Source organism: Coturnix japonica, chromosome 15 (assembly GCF_001577835.2).
Source record: "Coturnix japonica isolate 7356 chromosome 15, Coturnix japonica 2.1, whole genome shotgun sequence".
Classification (NCBI taxonomy): Eukaryota; Metazoa; Chordata; class Aves; order Galliformes; family Phasianidae; genus Coturnix; species Coturnix japonica.
Window position 1 is genome coordinate 761,741 of NC_029530.1, and position 20,034 is coordinate 781,774.

Consider the following 20,034-nt stretch of genomic DNA (forward strand, 5'->3'; position numbering starts at 1 on the left):
TGTGTGAACTGTTACACACCAAAAATAGAGGTAATGAAAAGCTCTGTAATTATACAAACAATACTCATTCAATAGGATTTTATTGGGGAGAGTGTTGATAATTGTACTTAAGTAGATAACAAATATAAATGCTAATGAGTTCCACTGTATATTATAAGAGATGTCTTCTCTAGATAAACACGTCAGAACACCTCCTAGTCACACAGACACTTTGGCATCCACTCTGCTCCGGATCACCTGTCTGATCCAAGGTACACAAATCTTCCCAGCCTTCCCTTCCTAAATGAGAACACGGGCATTTTGCAACACGAGTGTACAGCTCAGCATTCTCGCTCATTTCACACCATTTTCCCATCTCCAGTTCTTCTCTTCCCCCGTTTCCCTTCTCCTCACAACCCCTACACTGTACCAGGTCTGATCTTTCTCCAGAACCAGTTGTGATGCACCCACTTCAAACCCATTTCTTTAAGCAGAAACTTCACCTGATGTCAGTGCAGTAATAAGGACACAATGAGATTACAATGAAAAATGGCACAATTAATTTCTTTCTGAAGCACATGCAGTCGCACTGCAATGCACTCACATGTGAATCATGAAGAAATTAACCGACCATAGTAATCCTGGGTATTTGTACTTCTGTACGTTTTCTGTATGTGTTGGAGAGGATGTCAGTGACTTCAAGAATAAAAGATTCCCACTCTTATGGTTTTCTTTTTGTTCTTTGTTTTAACTTGGGTACATAACAGGAACAAAAATGATTTCCACTCCTTTTGTCCTGCCTCACTCACCTCAGGAGCCTGTCTCTACCATCCATTGTTTTCAACCAGTAGACAGATTTTCTTCCATGGCCATCCAGGGCCGCGTCCACTCGGTGAGTTTTCAGGTTCCAGACATGGATAAACCCATTCTCAGACCTGGCAGCAAGAACAGATGCTGTTAAAATAGTTGAATACTTCCTCCCCTTTTTTCCCCAGCTGGAATTTACACATACAGAGACAACAGACCCATCATTTACCAGCCATGCATTTTGCTGTTTACCTAAAATAATATCCTCTACTTTAAAAGGAAATATCTGTACAATGCTCAGCTTAGCCAGAAATCCTGATTTTCTTACCCAGAGAAGAGAATGGGGATGTCAGGTTCTTCACCTCCGCAGGAAAAGTGCAGCGCATGGACAGCAGCACCGGCACCTCTGAGCACAAAGTGTGGGTCTGGAGGTGGCTGAGCCATCCAAGCAACTGGGAGAGCAAAACGACAGATACCGTGGAGGGCAAGGCAGCCTGCAATGAAGTTACAGCTGTGAATATTTCTGCATCAAGACATTAGCTTTTCTTAGAAGTAACGTCCAACAATGGCAATTAAACACACAGTCCTTTGGAAGTAACTCCTCTTAGCTTTGAGTGATCAAGCATCCACCCAAAAACCTAAGCTCAGTTTATAAGCAAATGAAGGGACTTTTTGCTCGGTGCTTTGTTTTTACCACTCAGGTATGTGAATTCTGAAATGGGGCTTAATACTAAGCCCATATTGTTTATTAATTCCTCTCATGAGTCAACAAATGAACAGCAGTGTGACAGTCTTAAGCGTCTCATTTATCTTTCTGCAAGTGCTGAGCTATAAAAATGCATCTGTGCTGCCTTCTACATCCGAGAGCCTGGACAAATCGCTTCAGAACTAAATAATATAAAGGATAAATCCTTGCTCCTGGGTACCAAAGTCAGCAAAAAGTCCCACGAGAAGTGAAAGGAATCGACACTTTGTGATGCCTTAAAAGCCCCCAGCAAGCACCCACGAGCATCCTCTAAGACACAGCTGTGTGCCCACAGCACCAGGAGCTCCACACCCCCCCGACCTCACACAGATAACAGAACACATGGCAGTGTGAGGATGCTGACACACAGCAGTTCTGCAATGCTGTGCCACATCAGACAGTGGCAGCCATGCTGAGTATGAAGCCCGTGTGATCTTAACACCCTCAGGTACCTTTTCCTGAAGCCCCCACATGAAGCACAAGTATAAGGCTCACATCCATCAACACACAGTCCGAAATCTCAAGGACCTCTTGAAGTTTCACCCCAGGTGTCAGAAAATGAGTTCTCTAATTAGCACAACATTTATTTTATCGTTAACTCCATTTAGCCTCAGGGAGACCGATCTGCTCGTGTTAACTGGGGATATCTGCAGCAAATTTAATTAAATGATTTGCTCAGCATTTAGGCTGGTCCGAGATCGAAATCTGGCCCAGGGGCTTGGAGAAGCAAGCTATGTAAGTTCATATGGAAGCATCTTATGTTTGTCGCAGATATCTGCACACTCTGACTCCCACCAGCTATGAAAAAGCATTACAATACACTGTTTTACTGATGGCATTATTTGTTTGTAGGAGGAAGTCACCACTAAGAGGAGAAACCTCTCACAGCACCGCTTTCTTCTCTTGCTTTTCAGAAGATCTCCCCATCCTTCCCTGTGCCAGAATCTGAGCTTCCCCTCAGCACAGCACAACCCACCCCAGGCAGCGCTCACAAGGTGCTGCACACCCTTGGGCTCCTAATTATGCCCCTGTGAGCAACAAGGGGAAAACTCAGCTGCTCCCATCAGAGTTTCAATTAGCAAACGGCTGCACACAGCACACACTGGGTACAAAAAGGGTTCTGCCCAGCAAAACTCTTCTGTTGAGTGCCACAGCTCCTGGATTTGCTGCAAAGTTTTGTTATTTCGAACAATTCATTATTCATCTCCCACACAAAGCTGGTTCTGCACAGGCTGCACAATACTCCCTGAGCCACTGAGTTCTGAGCGGTGCTATTCCAGTCTCATCACTTCCACATTTCATACATATATATTAGAAAAAGCTAAGCTTTTATTTTATGAGAGTCATTTAAAATATGTAAATGTCAAAAGGATTACCTTAGAAAAATCTCTCAGAGAATTACAAACATTAACAGATTCCCACAGGAAAAATTCCAGCAGAATTCAGCAACTCCCCTGTTCCCACCCCTGTCACTTGTATTTCTATCACACATGGAAGCAAAAACAAATTGCTATTCAAATATCACCCAAACACTCTCCTGCCCCCACAACCTTCACAGTTCTGCTTGAGACACCAAGGGCTCCGACACAGCCATGGAAGAGCTGCTCCTCTCTGTGGGCTCGCTCACAGCAGCAGCTCTGCCATCAGAGCTTTTTCAGGTACAGGTGAAATAAATCTCTCTAAGCATGTCTGGCAAACTGATTGGGGCCTGAAACCTGCAGGTGTGCAGCCCTAATTACCACTGCAAAAATGCAGCGCATCCAGGTGTGCTCACCACCAACTACAAGAAATCCCTGCTATTGCTTTTAATTCCTCGTCTGCCAGGTGCCACCCTCCCACAGGAAAACCCGGCACAGTGTGAGCTCAGGAAGATGTGAACAAATGGATCCTCCTCCTTCCGCAGCTCCTTTTCCATTCGCACAGGGCCCCGTCTCAGCCTGCGCCGCTGCACAGACCTGCCTGGGCTCAGCATCCTGCACCACTGCTGCAACTGCGGGGTGGGGGGAAGAGCTGAATGAGTTACAGCTCACCTCAGAAACGTGGGCTGTTGTATTTTACTGACAGCGAAGGGCCTGAGAGCTGGGACGTGTCTGGGTGCACAGTTAGGTGTGCTGTGGCCATTTTGAAGCAAAGTCTGTCATTCTGCATATACCAATGGAAAACATGACAGAATATGGTGACACAGCAAAGTCAGCAATAAGGAGATGCACCCACAAGGCACGCACCCTTACAAAGAAATCAGAACTGGTTATTTTCCATATCACCAATGACAGCCAAAGTACAAATTAAGCACAGTGAGGTGTAGTTGTATTTGATAATTACCCTTGAAATTTACCCTCCTCCCCCCAAAAAAGCCAAAACCAACCAACAAAACCCCACAGCAATGACAGGAAGGGATGGGAAGCGCTCAGCAGTGTGCACGGAGGGTACGGAGCCTGGGCAGATTCCCAGATGGAAACCTTCTGCTCATGAACTAAAGACACCTCAGCGCCATAGAGAATGCACTGGTTTGCAGTGGCTGGCCATGCAGCCCTGTATGAACTGACAGGCACTGCTGTTATGGCCATGCTGGTCCCCTTCCTCCAGGCAGTGCCACCAACCTGCCCCATCGTGCCAGCAGCTCCCGGCTCACACTTACACAACCAGAGGTGGAAGTTTCCACATTGCAGCTGTAAGAACCGACAGGTCGGCAGCAAACAAAACTGCAGATCAGCAGCTGGTGGGACGCCAAGCCGTGCAGGGAAAGCAGCCCAATAACCACCACGCAACACAACACACCGCAATGGCTTTCACTCAGGTAGCGGCTGCTGATGGTGTAGGCACCTCGCTGCACCCAGCGTCCCACAGCAGGACGATGCTGCAGCACGGCGTGCTGTGATTTGCAGTAATGAATTTTGAGTGGAGAATGCACATGCGTGGCAGTGTGTTACCTTCAGGGACACCGAGCCCTACGGCCGTGCCTGCAGGCTCACCTTACATTCTTCCATCTGCCATTTTGGAGTCACCGTATAATAATCATTATCCGCATGAAAACAGCACGGGAACAAAGGAAAGACAGACAACAATTATCTGAAAGACACCAAGTTAGCACATGGCTTTCACTGCCACTTACACATTTTGGTCACTGAAACAAAAAGCTATTAATCAACATGTAAAAGCCATAAATGAACATTAATTATTCTAATACTCCCAAAAAAGAAAATGATGAGGCAGAATCTCCTACAACACACAGAACATCAGCAAAGAGAATTGACAGAACAGCCTGACTGCGACACACAGAGCAGACTGATCTCAGTTCACCCGAGTGATGCACCGCAGTGCGCAGTGCAGAGCAGCCCCCAAGGGCGTTATAACAGCACCCTGGGGTACCATGGGCTTCATTTCACCTGCAGACATTGCAGCAGACATTTCCCGCAATAACCTTCTTTGGTAACAAACTACTAAACAGAACTGATGGAGAAGAAATGGATCAAGTTGTTACAGCAGCTGAGGTTTTTTGAGCCGGAATGGTGTCTGCAATTAAGGATTCTGTAACTCTGCCCAATTAAAGTATCGCTTTATTTGAGAACTAATTAATTCTAAACACATATTTTTCCCATGACAAACTTTTATGATTATTTAATTTATTCTGTTATAATTGCTTTAATTAATCTACTCTTGTATAAGACGATGCTGTTATTCTGGCACCCGACCAACGACGACAAAAAACTGATTGCAGTTCCGTGGCGCAAGAGCAGAACCTGTCACGGCAGTTTCAACACAGCTTTTATTTATTTGTCTGTTCTATGACTTCTCTTTTCCTCCCACAGGGCACAGGAAACACAATGCGCAGCGGATGACATTCTGTCTTCTGTGCTTTTTTCTTCAAAGTGTGAAATATAACCAAAGAGCGCGGAATTAAGGACACGGAGGTGTAACACGATATCACGTAATAAAAACAACCTATGGGAATCCATGTGCTCTCCCGACGGCACCACGCCGTGACTCACCAATTCATCCCTGGTGCACAGGACCAAGCCTGGAGCTGCCAGAAATGGATGTGGGACCGTGCTCAGAGTGCGGCCTTCCACAGCCACCAGGAGGGGACAGGGCCAAAACCCACCTTCACACTTATCTTCAGATGGTGATAACTTTTATATTCCATTCAGTTCTATGAGAGCCACATTTTAATCTTACATCAGGTTACCATACGTGTAACTAAAACTCTTCTTACTCCACAAGTAGCCTGAATATGTTAAAACAGAAATGTACACCAATATTTAGCAGTGCATCTTATTTTGCTTTGGCTGCACCTGAAATACAAATTACTGCCACTTACAGATCGAAGTCCTCAAGCTCCTTTGGATATGAACACCCCTTAATGAACATGAATGCACCCAGCTGTGGGAGGGAGGCAGGACTGAGCAGCACCCCACAAAGACAAACAGGGAACATCACCTCTGCTGGGAGAGTTATAGAGTAAGAAGTACAGTCATGCTATGGAATGCCTCCTGAAACTCAGGCCTAATCAATAATTTCAATATTAGGATTCCAGAAAAGTGTAAACAAATTTTATTTGGATAAGTCAAGCTATTGGAGAGCAAATTAATCTATGAAATCTAATGAGAATCACTGTTAATTCCAGTGCAAACAGGACTGACGTACAAGGCAAATATTACCTGAATATAAAATAAAAATGTCTATTTTAACAGTTTAACCTAAGCTTGCACTCGAGATACAAAAACACAGCTGTTCTTTCATGCTGGATTCATCAAGTAAGGCTGTACCCATTTTGGAAGAGCACCTAGGTTGCTTTCATTAAATATACTCTAATGTCCAATGCTGAGCCTGATCACATACCAAACAGGTGTGTTATTAATGATAATTAATATTAACTAACAAAAAGCAGATGCCAGGCTGAACAGCAGCTGAGTACTGGCAATGCTCAGCTCTCAGCTCCCAGAACTGACCCGTGTCTGTGATGTTCTGACCAACCAGCAGATCTGCATTAAGGAACAATGCTAAGTAGCATCTAGCAAATGGGCAGATGTAAAACCAGAGCTGCAGAACACAGTCCCATGGTTCAAACTTCGCTCCCGTCACCTGCAATAAACTTTCTGTCCAAAAACAGGGTGAAATGCAGAGCTGTGTCACCGCCCTCATGGGAAGCTCGGAACAATCCTGCAGCACCTGAACTTGAACTCCCAGACTCCGACCAGGCGCCCATCAGCCCCAGAGCTGCCAGGAGCTGAAGAGCAGCCTTTCCCCACATCATCAGATTAGGTCATCTTCAGCCCAAATTCATTAGGAAAGCTTTTACCCATCCTATTGTCTCAAACCAGAAAATCTAGATCCAAGTATAGCCTATTTTACAGCACAACAAAACTGATATAAATATTTAAACACTAATTAAAAGGCCTCTCTTGTTAAAAAGTAAATGAATAATTGAAAGCTACTTCTCCTGATAAATGCTATTAAGTGCAATCATATTTATCTCACGCTTCTTGGAAAAACAGGGCTTAGGGGAAGCTGCTGGACTGCTGAGCCCTTACCTTCAGTAAGGCACACAGCCCCACTCTGTGACAGCAGATTAACCCTGAACGCCTCTGGCAGTCGTACCATCCCACTTCATGCAGCCGTACTGAACGGCCACCGCTCCAAAAGGGGACAAGAAATACTATAGGGAAATGCTACATCAGTGAGGAATTCTGTGGTAAACCCAATTTCCATGTTCTTCTTCCTAAAATGCCCATGATCCTGTCTCCTAGAAAGGTAAGTAACTGTCACCTTCTGGCAGATGCATTTTCTGCTCATAAGCAAATATGAGATCTGCTTAAAACACGGCATGGGGGATTGCAGTGTATTTTCCCTGGTCTCCTCCTCAGGTGGATAACAAGAATGGCATGGAATGAAAACAAAGAAATCGTGGCATTACGAACAGCATAAGGAACGGAGGGTAGGCTAATCCGTGAGCTGCAGTAATGAACAACAGGACAGCCATCAGATTGATTTCACCTATTCTGCAGGACCTTCATCAGATTCTCCGTCTGTAACTCAAACTTTAGAAGTATGATAATTTACGGAAAGGAGATTAATTTAGCCATTTTGAGTCAAAGACGTATTTCATAGCTTCATCCCAAATCCTGTACGTTGCGAGGATCCCTTTCCCCTTTGAAGACTTAGTGAATGATTGAAGCTTCTACTTTCTGAGAAACAGATAACACAAGACTAGTAATCTGACTCTAAGCCATTGGATAAAGGCAGTTTGTTTCCTCTTAGCCCATCTGTCAACACCTCTTCAGTAATTAGTCCTAATTATTACAAAGGGCTAGCCTCCCATTCGCATTATTAAATCAGAAATAGTATCATAGCCAGGTATCTTTCAACGCCTACCAGGCTGACGACCTTCAATTCCATTGAATCTTCTATCAGTATCCGCCTTTGGAAGAGCCTCGGCAGTAATTTTAGCAGTGGCTTCAAAGATGCAAATCCCACAGTGGAATTCCAGGGATGCATTCATGTACACACCCACCCCATGTGGCAGGAGAGCAAGCAACACAATTGACCTTCGCATTGTTCTCTAAACTCCTGTGATATAAAGCTCACATCTCTGCTTCATACAATGCCTGCGTGCTTAGAAGCGCCTTTGAACTAAAAGGCTGGGAGGAAAAATAGTGAAACTGTCTGTAAAGGCGAGGGTCAAATCTTTGTTAAGAGAACAATACATCTGGAGCTCTTTTTTTCCCCACATCAAGGTAATTTTGCAAACAGTAAATAGTGACTAAAAATACGCATAAACATATTTAGGTGTGAAGACTTAAAAGGCTGCGTTTATTTTTGCCCAACAGCCGAGGCGCTGCCCGGGCAAACAGAAGGACGCTGACATCAAAACGCTCACAGGATGGAGGCTCGCTTTGCTCGGGCAGTTCTGAGCTCTATGTGCGAACATTCACTGAGCTGAAATGTGAAAAGGAGATACCCCTTACAACTGGGCTCTGTTTCGTCTGACTCAAAACCAAACGTTCCCCAGCAGCAGCTCTGAGAGCACTGCCCAGGGCTTCTTGATGCTGGGTTTCTCATCAGAATCACTCCAGCTTTCCTCAAGACACACTGAAGCAACATTGAGCAGCACAGTGCATGGATGGGCCTCTACCCAAACCCTGTGTCTGGGGCAGCAGCACAGATGCGGAGAGTTCTCCATATGAAAAGAACACCCACATCCTCTACTGAAACAGCGTATTTTTGTTTCCAAAACGTTTCACATGCTGCATGGACACCCCAGCCCACAGGAAGGTGCACGGCACCGGCACCAAGCCCCAGGCCCTGGGCCCCACCCGTGGGTGTGCACAGCCTAAAAGTCCCTCTTCTGTCTCATCCTTCCACTTGGCCAGCTTCAAATGAGTGCAAAGACATTGCAGGCAGCACTGCAGCACGAAGAAACCAATCTTAACCAGAAACTGCTTCCTGCAGAGCTGCCATGCATACCTTCAGGGCACTGCACAGCACCTGGATCTTCACTTCAGAGATAACCAACTGCCAAGAAAAACCAACAAACACACACAAAATTTGCTTCCCAATCTGTACGCTTTCCAACTAAATGTCACATTGGTATCACGCGCAGCAGCAGGCATTTGACTATCACTGGATCAGACTCTGAAACATAAAAATACTTCCAAGTATCAGCAGTGCAGTATTAACATGCTTGCCACCAAATATTTCTTGATTATCCTTACAAGAATTAAACATATTAACAATGAAACCTTTTCAAATGGAAGCACTGTACAAGATGCCCTGCAGGGTCAGGTCCATGCAGCCCAGTATCTCATTTCCAGCAGTGGAGGGCTATTTACAGAGGCTGCGTAGAGAAAGCCTGACTGCCTTTGCAGTCCATTCCCAGCAGGCTCCCCCATACCCAAGTGCTACATTACTGGGGTTACAAGGTACTGTAATTTCCATTTGTGGTCCTGCTGCCCATGAAATTGCCCAATCCCTTTTGCACCAGCTGATATCGCTGCCTTCACTGCCTCCTGGGAGCAAGTTCACAATCTGAAGTGTCAGGAGTATTTTATTTTACCTGTTACAAACCGGACCACCACCCAGCTCCGCTGAGTGCCCTCCAGCTTTTGCACTGCAGGACTTTGAGGTTTCACATTCAGCTTTTCCACCCCCGTCATGACTTTATAAATCCCAGAGATAAATCTCTCTCTGAACGAGGAGTCCCAGCCTTTTAACTTCTCCCCTGAGTACAGCTGTTCCATTTCCCCCCAGTCATTTTGGTCATCACTGTCAGTATCATCTCTAACTGTACTAAATCCACCTGGAAAAAGCAGAGAACTGAAAACAGAACTTCTGACTTAATCCCAGGCAGCTTTGCGCAGCAGCCAGGTGACACCCTGTTGAGATAAATCTTCTCTGACCTCAAAATCGTGCATCTTTCAAGAGGGAAGTCACTTCATTCTTCTGTGGATACAATTGTAGCTAGCACACTTGGCAAAGGAAGCTGCCTTTGCCTGCAATAGGATTTCTGCTGTAGGGTATGCCAGCAGAGAAATGGCCCAGTGTAAGTGCACTGCGCAGGGATCTACACGCAGAAGAAATAGCACTTTTCATAGCACTTCCCAAAGCACCGACACCACTCGGAACTGCAGTCAGAATCCCAGGGGAAGTGATGCTGCTCTCTGCACATCGAAGCCAAACAGAGCGCTTCCCTACACAACTGCCTGCCTGCCAGGGAAGAAGGTAAAGGTCCAACCTGCTCCGTATCGACCTGCAGAGCTCTAATCCACTTCTGCAGTGATAAGCTCTACAGCCTCCATTGCCACCTGGGACCAGAGCCTCTCTAACATCCCACTATCAGCTCTTCATTCCCAGCTATATGCATTTAAGTGGCGTATTTTACAGTAGCTACATCATTCCCTGTTTTAATGTTACTTTGTGCAGTAGCAACAGTTTGCCTTTTTCCCTCAGTTTTCATCTCATACAATTAATTGTAATGAAAGTGCAGCGTTCAGGCCAAGAGAGGCAAACGTTATAAAATCATACGCTCATAACGTAACCTTAGAAGAATAAAGAAGCTTTTAGACACTACAGAAGATCTTATAACTGCAGATCTATTTCCTCAGTGGTAAAACAGTTCCCACTAATGACCAAAACACATCAATAACTTACACAAGAGCAGCACCACACAGACAGGGCAGGTTTTAAGGAGACGATTCTCACAGTGAAGATGTGCGTGCACACCTGTGAGCAGCAGCCAAGGAACACTAACCCAGCAGCTGTCTTCATCTCCCTCGAACACAAGTCTTCATGATAATGTATTTCCTATAAAACCAGGTATAACTCAGCCTGCGAGTCAGTTCCTTTTTCAAATCTGCAAGTCCTGGTCTCAGGGAAGAAAATTGCCAAGACATATTATACCTACCATAGCAATAAATTCTTCACAGATGAGGTTTTATACATAAATTACCTTTGTTTGCAGTCTCAGAATGCTCTTCTACATTTTATGGGATAACATGAACGACGAGCACCCATGTATTTCTTGTGGGTATAATGCGAGACAGACTTCTCATATATGCAAACGATGATGTGACTGAGCTGCACTCTCTGCCCCCCAGCCCTCATTAAACAAACGTGGTGACACAGCAGGCACTTGCCTACGAGAAGCACCCAGCCTGCTATGAAGATATGTCTGTACAAATTCAGTCTAACTGGGATTAAACATGAATCACACAGTTAAATAAAAGCAATAAAAATACCTGAAAGGCTTTTTTCTAAACCTTATAAACTTGGATTCCTTAAACTGCTATTTCTGACTTTAGTAATTGGTACATTTATGGTTTGGCAAAGTACCTCCTCTTAAGCAAACTGTACACTTTAAGTGCACAATTTATATTTAATTGAAACTAGCACTGTCATCTGTACAAAATCTGGCTGGATTTCACTGGCTGAGCTTTAGGTATTTTGCTGGTTCTGCTGGATTTTTAAAGCCCTAGAGATGTGGGAATGGAATGAGTCTGTTTGCTATTATTAGTAGTCTCTAGTAAGTACTGATGGTGACCCACAGGACCTTCATCCCAGCCATTCTCCATACATCCATTCAGGACTGGGTGCTTCAGCCTCGGTTTACACACACTTGCCTCAGGAGCTCTAATTTCAGGCAGTCACAATGAATGTGAACTGGTAATCAGGACCAGGACCCCAGCAGTGGGGGCAGCAGCAGGCATGAAGGCTCACCAACAAGATCAGGCAAAAGAGAAAACACTGAATCACATTAAAGTCATTACCACAAAGTCAGAGTGCCATAGGACACGCAGTCAGGCCGGCGAAGCCTTCAGGCTCAGTCTTGCACTGGGCTGCATGTGGCAGCACCGCCCCAGGAGGTGCTTCGGGAGCAGCAGGTGACTCAGACACTCCTGCCTGCTCCCTTCCCTCGCATGGACAACAAATGATGGCACCCTGCTCCCATGGAACGCACTGTGTGACATGACCCAATTCCAGCTGGGAAGACCACACGCTGCCATGAGATAATACAGCAGTGTTTAATGGGCACAAGCACAAAGGCACTCATTTCCGAGATTCTCCCTTTTTACTTCTAAATTACAGATATTATTAAATGTCCAATTACATCATCAGCCACACACAACATTTACGGTATAAAATTGCTATAATTAAACACTAACTGTTGATTATAATAATTCAGCAATGGAGCAATAAAATAAACAAGTACCTTTAAAAAGTTACTTCCAAAGAGCAACCGGATGATGCAAGAGGGGGAAATGTCAGACCCTCAGGCAGGGCCACGAGGTGCAAGGCACAAAGCTCCCCAGGCCCAGGCACTGCGTCCTTCACATCCATCCCTGGCTGTCTCTGCTGCAGGTTTGCAGTGCAGCTGGTGGCAAAAGAGCGAATTCCTGTCCTAAGTGCTCAGAATATCAGTGTCAGCTGGAAACTGGTCACTTGGAAAAGGAACAGCCTACGTGGAGACTAAGCATAGTGAAGATCCGGGGCAGTCAGGCAGCTCAGCCCACCTTACACTAAGGTTACGTAGGTCACTGCTATGCAAGTTAAATGGACAATAACATAACATTCTTTACATCTAGCATTACAGTGAGAACTGTAATACAAACAGAATGCAGCCCATTTTGACAAACTCTTTTTGTTTTTGTTTTTATTCCAGGTGGATCTTCAGCTGAGCAAGAACCGAGCTGGAAACGTGCAATGCAGGCCAAATCGCTCAGCTGAGCATGGCTACGTTACATGGCTTTCCTCTGCTGAGAACAAATCGCATTTTGCCTAGAACCACACTGCTCTGCAGGAAGAACAGCTGTCCCAATCCCACAGCTCCATTCTTTAAAAAGCAGCATCAAAACCACGACAAGCCAGGTTAAAAAAAAGCAATGAATGAAGGCCTTATATCAGGGTAACTGGCTGAGGGCTGGGAAGAATAACGTGTTACGCCACCATGGAGGAAACACATACAGCAAGTGGAAAAATGGACTATAAAAAGCTCGTCTTACATAAACATCTGAGGAAATAACCAACACCCTCAATTGTTGAGGTGAAAGGAGGAGGACCTGAATACATAACTAGAAAAAAAAGAAGTAAACACGGCAATCTGGAATGTTACACATTTTTCCAACTCTTCTCGAATCTGACTGTCTCATTCAGTATGAGTGCCACACATCTACACAGCACAGCACTGCAGACTGCCCCGTCCAACACCCAACGCCAGGCAGAGCCCTCTGCACATGGGGCAAGGGGTTGGTGTGCAAAGGAGAGGCCACGGTGCCGTGCTGCAGTAAAGGTGAGGGCTGCCACAGCAAACCATGGCTGCTACGATGCATCCCCAGCTGCTCCCCTCCAGCCACAGCGCAGCCTCCCAGCGTGGCAGCTTCTCCTACAGCAGAGACACCAGTACTCAGTTCTCTGACCTGCAGCAGGCATCAAGTCTCTAAGAGAGAGATATCCAAACAGTTTCTACAATGTCATCTCCCATTTTTCCATTGAGGCCATTTTCTCTAGCAGGGAAAATACACTGTCTCGTGCATTTAGCAAAGCCATCACCTTCCAGCTCCAGAGCTTGAACTTATCAGGACTCAGGCTCCACTAATCCTTAGAAACCACTCCTTCCTCAGGCATCCACTGTATAAAAGAGCACCAAACTGACACCAAATGAGGCACAAGTCAGGATTTCTAATGAACTCATCAAGGTTAAAAATCTTCACTCTAACCAGGACTTTCCTTCCTTGGACCCTCCACGCGGCGAGGCTGCCCTGCAGACCTCCACCTCCTTCATGCCACCCTTTACATGCACAGAGCACCATGCAAATCTCTACCAACTCCATAATGCAAATATAACAAATGGATTCTTAGATGCTTACACAGCTCTCTTGCTCTAGTCCTCAAGCAGTTACTTTTTTCTGCTCAAACACAAAACCTGACGATAGAAACTGGCATTTTGAGGAGAGGAAAGTAGAAACTGCTCATCAAATGAGCAAGTTGAGCTGTGCTTCTGGGTATGTATTACACTACCATTTTTGCATTACACCTACTCCACTAAATATACAAAACACTGAGCAAGTGATGGCTTTGTCAGCCACCAGCTAATCACATGAAAAATTATTAGGCTTAGGAAAATAATAAAAGCAGAAGCCAGCTGTGAGTTTGCTGGATGAAAATCCCAGTGTCTCCATGTTAGCTCATGTGCATTTCAATTTCTGGGAAGAAAATAATGGGAGTTTCTCCACCCTTTCTCATGTGAGCCATAAAACAGATTTATTACCTAGGATATATTCTGTGTTTTCTCCTGAGGAAAAAAAGAAAGTGGTGGAACAAGTTCATTTTTTCCCTTCTACAACGAGGATTTTCTTTACAACGAACACAGAGCTAAATTTTGGTATCATGTGGCTCTCCCATTTAATGCTCCGGTCACACTTTTTACCTTTCTAAATCTCAAAGTGTAGCATTTTCATCTCAGTGGGGAACACACAGCTGCTCCAGCTGCCCGAGTGTGAAACGGCCGTCCGAACATTCCTACCTGCTGTGTTTTCAAGCAGAATCCTTTCCTTCTCTAAGTCAAAGAAATTTAAAGTCTACTAAAAAAATCACGGAGTAACTTAAAATAATAACTAACAAAATGTAAAGGCGAGACATCGCTCCGCTTGTCTTTGCAAACAGCTCCTGCTCAGCCGGACAGCCAGCAGTCACCAGCAGCTCTGGGAAACCTAAAGGCAGAGGTCAGGGTTGAGCATCGCCTGGAAAGGTTTTCCTGTACAAATTACTTTTTCTTTTTTCTGTAACAATCACAGTTTGACCTTTGAAAATAAATTACAAGAGTTTGCAGGCTGGAAGGATTTGACTCCCAGGACTCCTCATCTGCCTGCAGTGCAATGCTCCGATTCTACGCCCCTCTGAAGAGCAGTGAGAATAAATCCGTCCTTAGGAAAGGTGCTGTCCTGCCGTTTCCACTTCTGAGATGCAGAAGAGACGGACTCATATCTGACGAGCTTCTGAATCACAGCTCAGCCAACTGCGGGGATAATACACGCCTTCTAAAGCAGTACCCAGTAATACCCCTGTCCTTAAGGACCTTGTCACGTCTGCCACCTAACTACGACCTGCAGCAGCACTTCTGATAACAGCACCTGCCCTGTAACGAGCTGCTTTTCACAGCACAGCAAAGCTGATGTCCCACAAAGGTTCTTTCAAACAGCCCCTCATTGTAAGGACACGAACAACAAGCCAAAAACAGCACTGAAACAACATTAGAAAAGATGAGCTGTACCAACATTAGCTGCACATTAATAAGATGTGCCTTAGGGAGTTGTGAAACATATATATTTGTATGTACATATATACACACACATGTATTTTGCTTAGGAAAAGCAGAGTCCGCTTCCTTTCAGCACACAGCGGTGCCAGCACAAGGCTCTAAAGGAAGCTCTTTTGCTTGGGCAGAAAACACGCAGATATTTTTGTAATTATTTCTTTCTCGTGGCTCTGTGAGCACTTGTACTGCTCCACAGGGAACAGCATCTTAAGGAAGACACAGCAACTAACCCACAAAGCAATCATTAAATAAGCGGTCACGGCATTACTAATTAGAAACCCATCATTTGTCCAACCAAACATACCGCAATGAGTCCAACTGCTTTCACATAAAGAAAACAGACCCATCTGCACTGAATGTTGGATCAAAGTGCTCCTACTGCCATGAAACTTACCTTTGTCCCGTGTAAAGCCACCCTCACAACCACACCATACTGTGCCAGGGTTCAAGCTCGTACAGAAGTAAAGTACCACAGACTGTGCTACAGCATGAAAAGGACGTGCAGAAAGCAAACTGCTTTTTAATCATCCCTACATCTGCCTTTCCAGCCCCAGGAATGTAACACACACCTCTATTCCAACCTGTCCACAACAGCACCATTTATGACTAAGAGCAGCCATAGCAGCTATTTTCCACCACAAAGGCAATGTTTCATGGGTAACATAGTGCAAAGCAAGGATTTCAGCATTAAACCCCCACATCTGCTAATCAGCAGCAACCGACTGGATTGTGGCTCTCACTGCACTGACACGCTGCCTCTTCATGGCTGAGCCTGCAGAGAAACTGTGCTCAAGCTGAAAGTGAAAGGATGCCAACAGAAAACACAGCACAGGCAGCTGGATGAGACACAGCCAACGTCACAGGCAGCAGGACGGCTTCCACTGCAAGAACCTGGCTGTACTCTGCTACGGCTGCAGGTTCCGGGGTGGTGCGGTGCAGTCTGCTCTGCACTACATTAAATTCTGATTAAATTATTAAATTCTAATGCTTAAAAGTGCAGCCGTGAACCAAAATCTCGTTTGTCTGAAACAAGAAGCTGCAGCGAGTGCACAGCTGTCACGTCCACCTGCGGGCTGGTCCCTGATAACGCCCTTCTTTTCCCTCATGTATTTCAACAGGCAGCTGTCGGGTCAGGACACGAGCTCGTTTCGCACAGCGGCCCGTGATGGAGCAGCGCAGCCCCGCCGTGCAGCGCCGCGCCGTGCCGCCAGGGGGCGCAGTGCGGCACATTGCACGTGAGCTGCTGCACCGCCGCCCCCTTAACGCCCCCAACACACTCATCTCTGACGGACACACAACGGCCCGGCCCGGCCCCGCACCGGACACGGCGCCGCCGTTACCGCGCACGATGCGCCCCGCCCCGCAGCCGCTCCGCCTCCCGCCCGCCCCGCCGCGCCTCACCGAGCAGCGCTCCGCCTCGGGCTGAGGGTGGGAGCGGAACGGCGCTGATAGATCCGGCGCTGGTTGATCCGGCGGTTGGTTGGTTGATCCGGCGCTGTTTCGGTGCCGCCCCGCTGCTCCCGGCGCTGCTCAGCGCGGACCGGACGCACGCAGCAGCACGGAGCCACGTGATGCCCGCGGGCCGCTCCTGGCACCGGACGGGGAATGGGGGTGCGCTGCGCATGCGCCGAGCGGACCGTCGTGCTGCACGCGGCGCTCGGTTGCACGCGGGGCGGGTGACGCCCCCAGCACAAAACTGAGCGTGCAAACAGCACCACCCAACTAACGGCACGTGGAGTGAGCAGCGCCGGGTGCACGGTGTCATTGGAAGTCACGTTACAGCGCAGCGTTTCACACTCAGCTCTCGGAAGCACCGTCCTGAGCAGCAGCAGCACCAACCAGCACACAGCTCGGTACGGCCGTGCTGCACACCCGTATCACCCCCCCCCCCATCACCCCATATACGGCCGTGCTGCACACCCGTATCACCCCCCCCCCCATCACCCTCCGGTCGGTCAGTGGAAGGAGCCGGCCCTGTAGTTAAATAAAGCTTTCAACCCCCGTCTGTAAAACAAACAGTGCATTGTGCGCTCCAAGCTCCTTAGGTAAAGCCCCAGGTCTCAAATCCAAAAGATACACCGTGTCCTTTTAATAATTTCATAGTGGAAACCCTTTATTTGCCCATTCCTATGGTGTCATGGAGGTTTTCAATGATTCTGGTTTAGGTTTCGGGATTAGGTGAAACCAGAGTGCCTTAAACCTCTTTAGAGGTTTGGGATTAGGCCTGCAGCCGGCCCGCTAGAGCCTTTCTGTGCTAGTCTCAATTAAATGGCAGGAATATTTGTTGTGCGGATCCACAGGTGTTTGGCAGCACACCAGAAAGCATAAAGGAACCGCTGGAAGAAGCACAGCCATGGAAACATGAGTATTAGCTGAGTACTGCGGTATCACTTGCAACTGGGGGGCATTTCAGGCTGCTTCTAAGTGAATTTAAGCATGGATATAATTTTTATGTGGGTCTCTCACGTGAATGTGAGTAAATTGAAGATCTGTCATGCAAATGGATCAAGGGTTCTTATTTGGGTATCACATTCTGGTACTTGCTGCCTTTTTTATAGCAAATGCATATTAAAGTTCATCAAACAGCTGATAGCACTGAAGCTCTATTGTTTTATCGTACACATAAATTCTACTCCATGCACTGCCCTGACAGCATATGTTAGGTCATGAGGAGAGAAGCACAACAGATTTATGTCTGTTATTAAAACTCCACCCTGTCTGGGTCAGAAGGCACAGTCATTTACCTCGTTGATGACCACGGACTAATTGGAGGAGATAGTTTCGCTGTGTAGGCTGTCTACTGTGAGGCCTTTCAGCAGCTTTGCAATAAATATCTCTGCTAAGGATATTTCTCCTTGCTCGGCCCCATACGAGCAAAGCCTGACTGACTGGCCATACCCCAGCACACAGGCTGAGGTGAGCAGATTTCATCAGGTGGAATGGAGAGCAGCTCAGCACTACAGTGTCAGGATCTCTGCAAAGTGCAGCAGCTGGTTTGATTGTGTTTGTAGGGAAAAGCTGTGCTTCAGATGCCTGGCTCTGTGGTGCCCTGGTATCCAGAGGAGCAGGACAAATAGCTACAGCGAGGCAATGCACAGAGCTCAGTGGGTTGACTCCTACAGCTGTCCAAAATTAGTTAATCCTTGAGCATAACTATCTCCTCACATTACTAATTCATTTCACCTGTGATGTGCCTGCCAGCCCCCTCCAAAGAATTGTATTTTAAATGCATTTCTCTCCCCAAATAACTGGTTTTCAATTGCAACTTGCCTGTACTTAGAAAGTCAATTACATCTCAGAATTCCAGGGTTCCTCTGGTGTTTTCTTTCCAGGCCAACAGTCAGTTCTCTTGTAGGCAGCGTTTCTGGATTCCTACGGCAAATCTTCTGATTACCAACGTACACAACCAGACCGTATCTTCTCAAGGCTGCCTGCAGGATCAAAACAGAAATAGTTAATTTTCAAAAGAATATCTCCACTCTAATCAGATGAACTGTAAAAGTAGGGGGGAGGCAAACTGGAAGGATTTTATAATCTTATAATCTGTATAAAACGTTATTTACAGCTTGAGATCTATATGAGGCTTGAGATTTTAATACAAGTTCTTTCCATTCTTAATGGTGCATGTAAGGAAGAACAAGAGAGAAATGTTACCAGCCAAGGACAAAACCATAAAATAATGAGCAGCAGCAGAATGAAATGAAAATATTAGGGCCCAAGGGAGGCTGGGTGGGAGTTCATCTTCATACATGATTGATCATTACTTAAAAAGAAAAAAAAGACACTGTCCTCATCCTTAAATTAGATGGCAGCCAGGATTCTTGTATTTCTCACACCCCTGAACCTCACATCCCTCAACCTCTAGGTGGGAACTGAAGGGGCAAACTCCCCCCCACTGAACATGTACAAGTCTATGGGGCCAGATGACATGAATGATGACACCTTTGTGAAAGCCCATATTTTTATTAAATCTGAGCAAACCTTTGATCCAAACACCTCCACTAGGGTGAAAGCCCAACAGTTTCATCCTAGCTTGAAACACAGCCTCACATCTTTGATTTCTGAGGACAGATCAGTTTTCTTTGGGTTGGGGCACAGACAGCAACAGATACCTCATGTCTAGTTCAGACCAAAAGGCTGAAGTGGACAGACAGACAGACACACACCACCAGCGTGCGGTGGGATTTTGTGCAACAAAATCAAACTCTCTGCATCACCTCCTGAGTTTATCCTTTAAAGAGCAGCCCCGTGCTCACAGCTGGAGTTTATGTGAGTCCTGCCTTATTAATTAAGTGTAGCCAGTGCCTTTATCCCCTGAATTCCAACAGAAGCAATTAGAAAGCAGATACTTCACACTTAGCAGCTGGTCTGTTTAACACCCTCCCCACATTATTTGCTCCCCTCCCCCAGCCAACCCAGCTCCTCCTTTTCCCTCCTTTCACATAATGGAGAAAGAAGGTAAAATCAAGGTGTCAAACACAGGCTACTACCATTTTCTTACTAAAAATTACCTAGTGTAACACTGAAAGTAGAGGGGTGTTGCTGAGGGCACGTTTCTGGGCAAAGAACTGTAACATTCACCTAACAGATGGGAAAAAGCCTCGGCTGTCTATTGTGCCCTCCTTAAAAGGGGATCTGTATCAAAGTATCAGCATATTTTCTTCACCATGGGCTGTGGATGTCATTAGCACAAGTC

General features: G+C 46.2%; 1 protein-coding gene across 5 annotated transcripts in view; it reads right to left on the minus strand.

The window, feature by feature from the left end:
- Window positions 1-20,034, minus strand: part of GNB1L (G protein subunit beta 1 like) — a 51,057-nt gene that overhangs the window by 17,845 nt on the left and 13,178 nt on the right. For 2 of the 5 annotated variants that reach the window (XM_015877562.2, XM_015877556.2), the window contains 3 exons: window positions 18,609-18,769; window positions 1,115-1,280; window positions 789-914 (listed from right to left, as the gene is read on the minus strand). In XM_015877562.2, the coding sequence (XP_015733048.1) occupies window positions 789-914; window positions 1,115-1,230 (242 nt within the window). In that variant the 5' untranslated portion in view covers window positions 1,231-1,280; window positions 18,609-18,769. Of the gene's footprint in view, window positions 1-788; window positions 915-1,114; window positions 1,281-3,561; window positions 4,465-4,503; window positions 4,519-16,739; window positions 17,000-18,608; window positions 18,770-20,034 lie in introns of those variants that run through there. The other 3 variants (XM_015877565.2, XM_015877555.2, XM_015877564.2) reach the window with 3 other exon arrangements.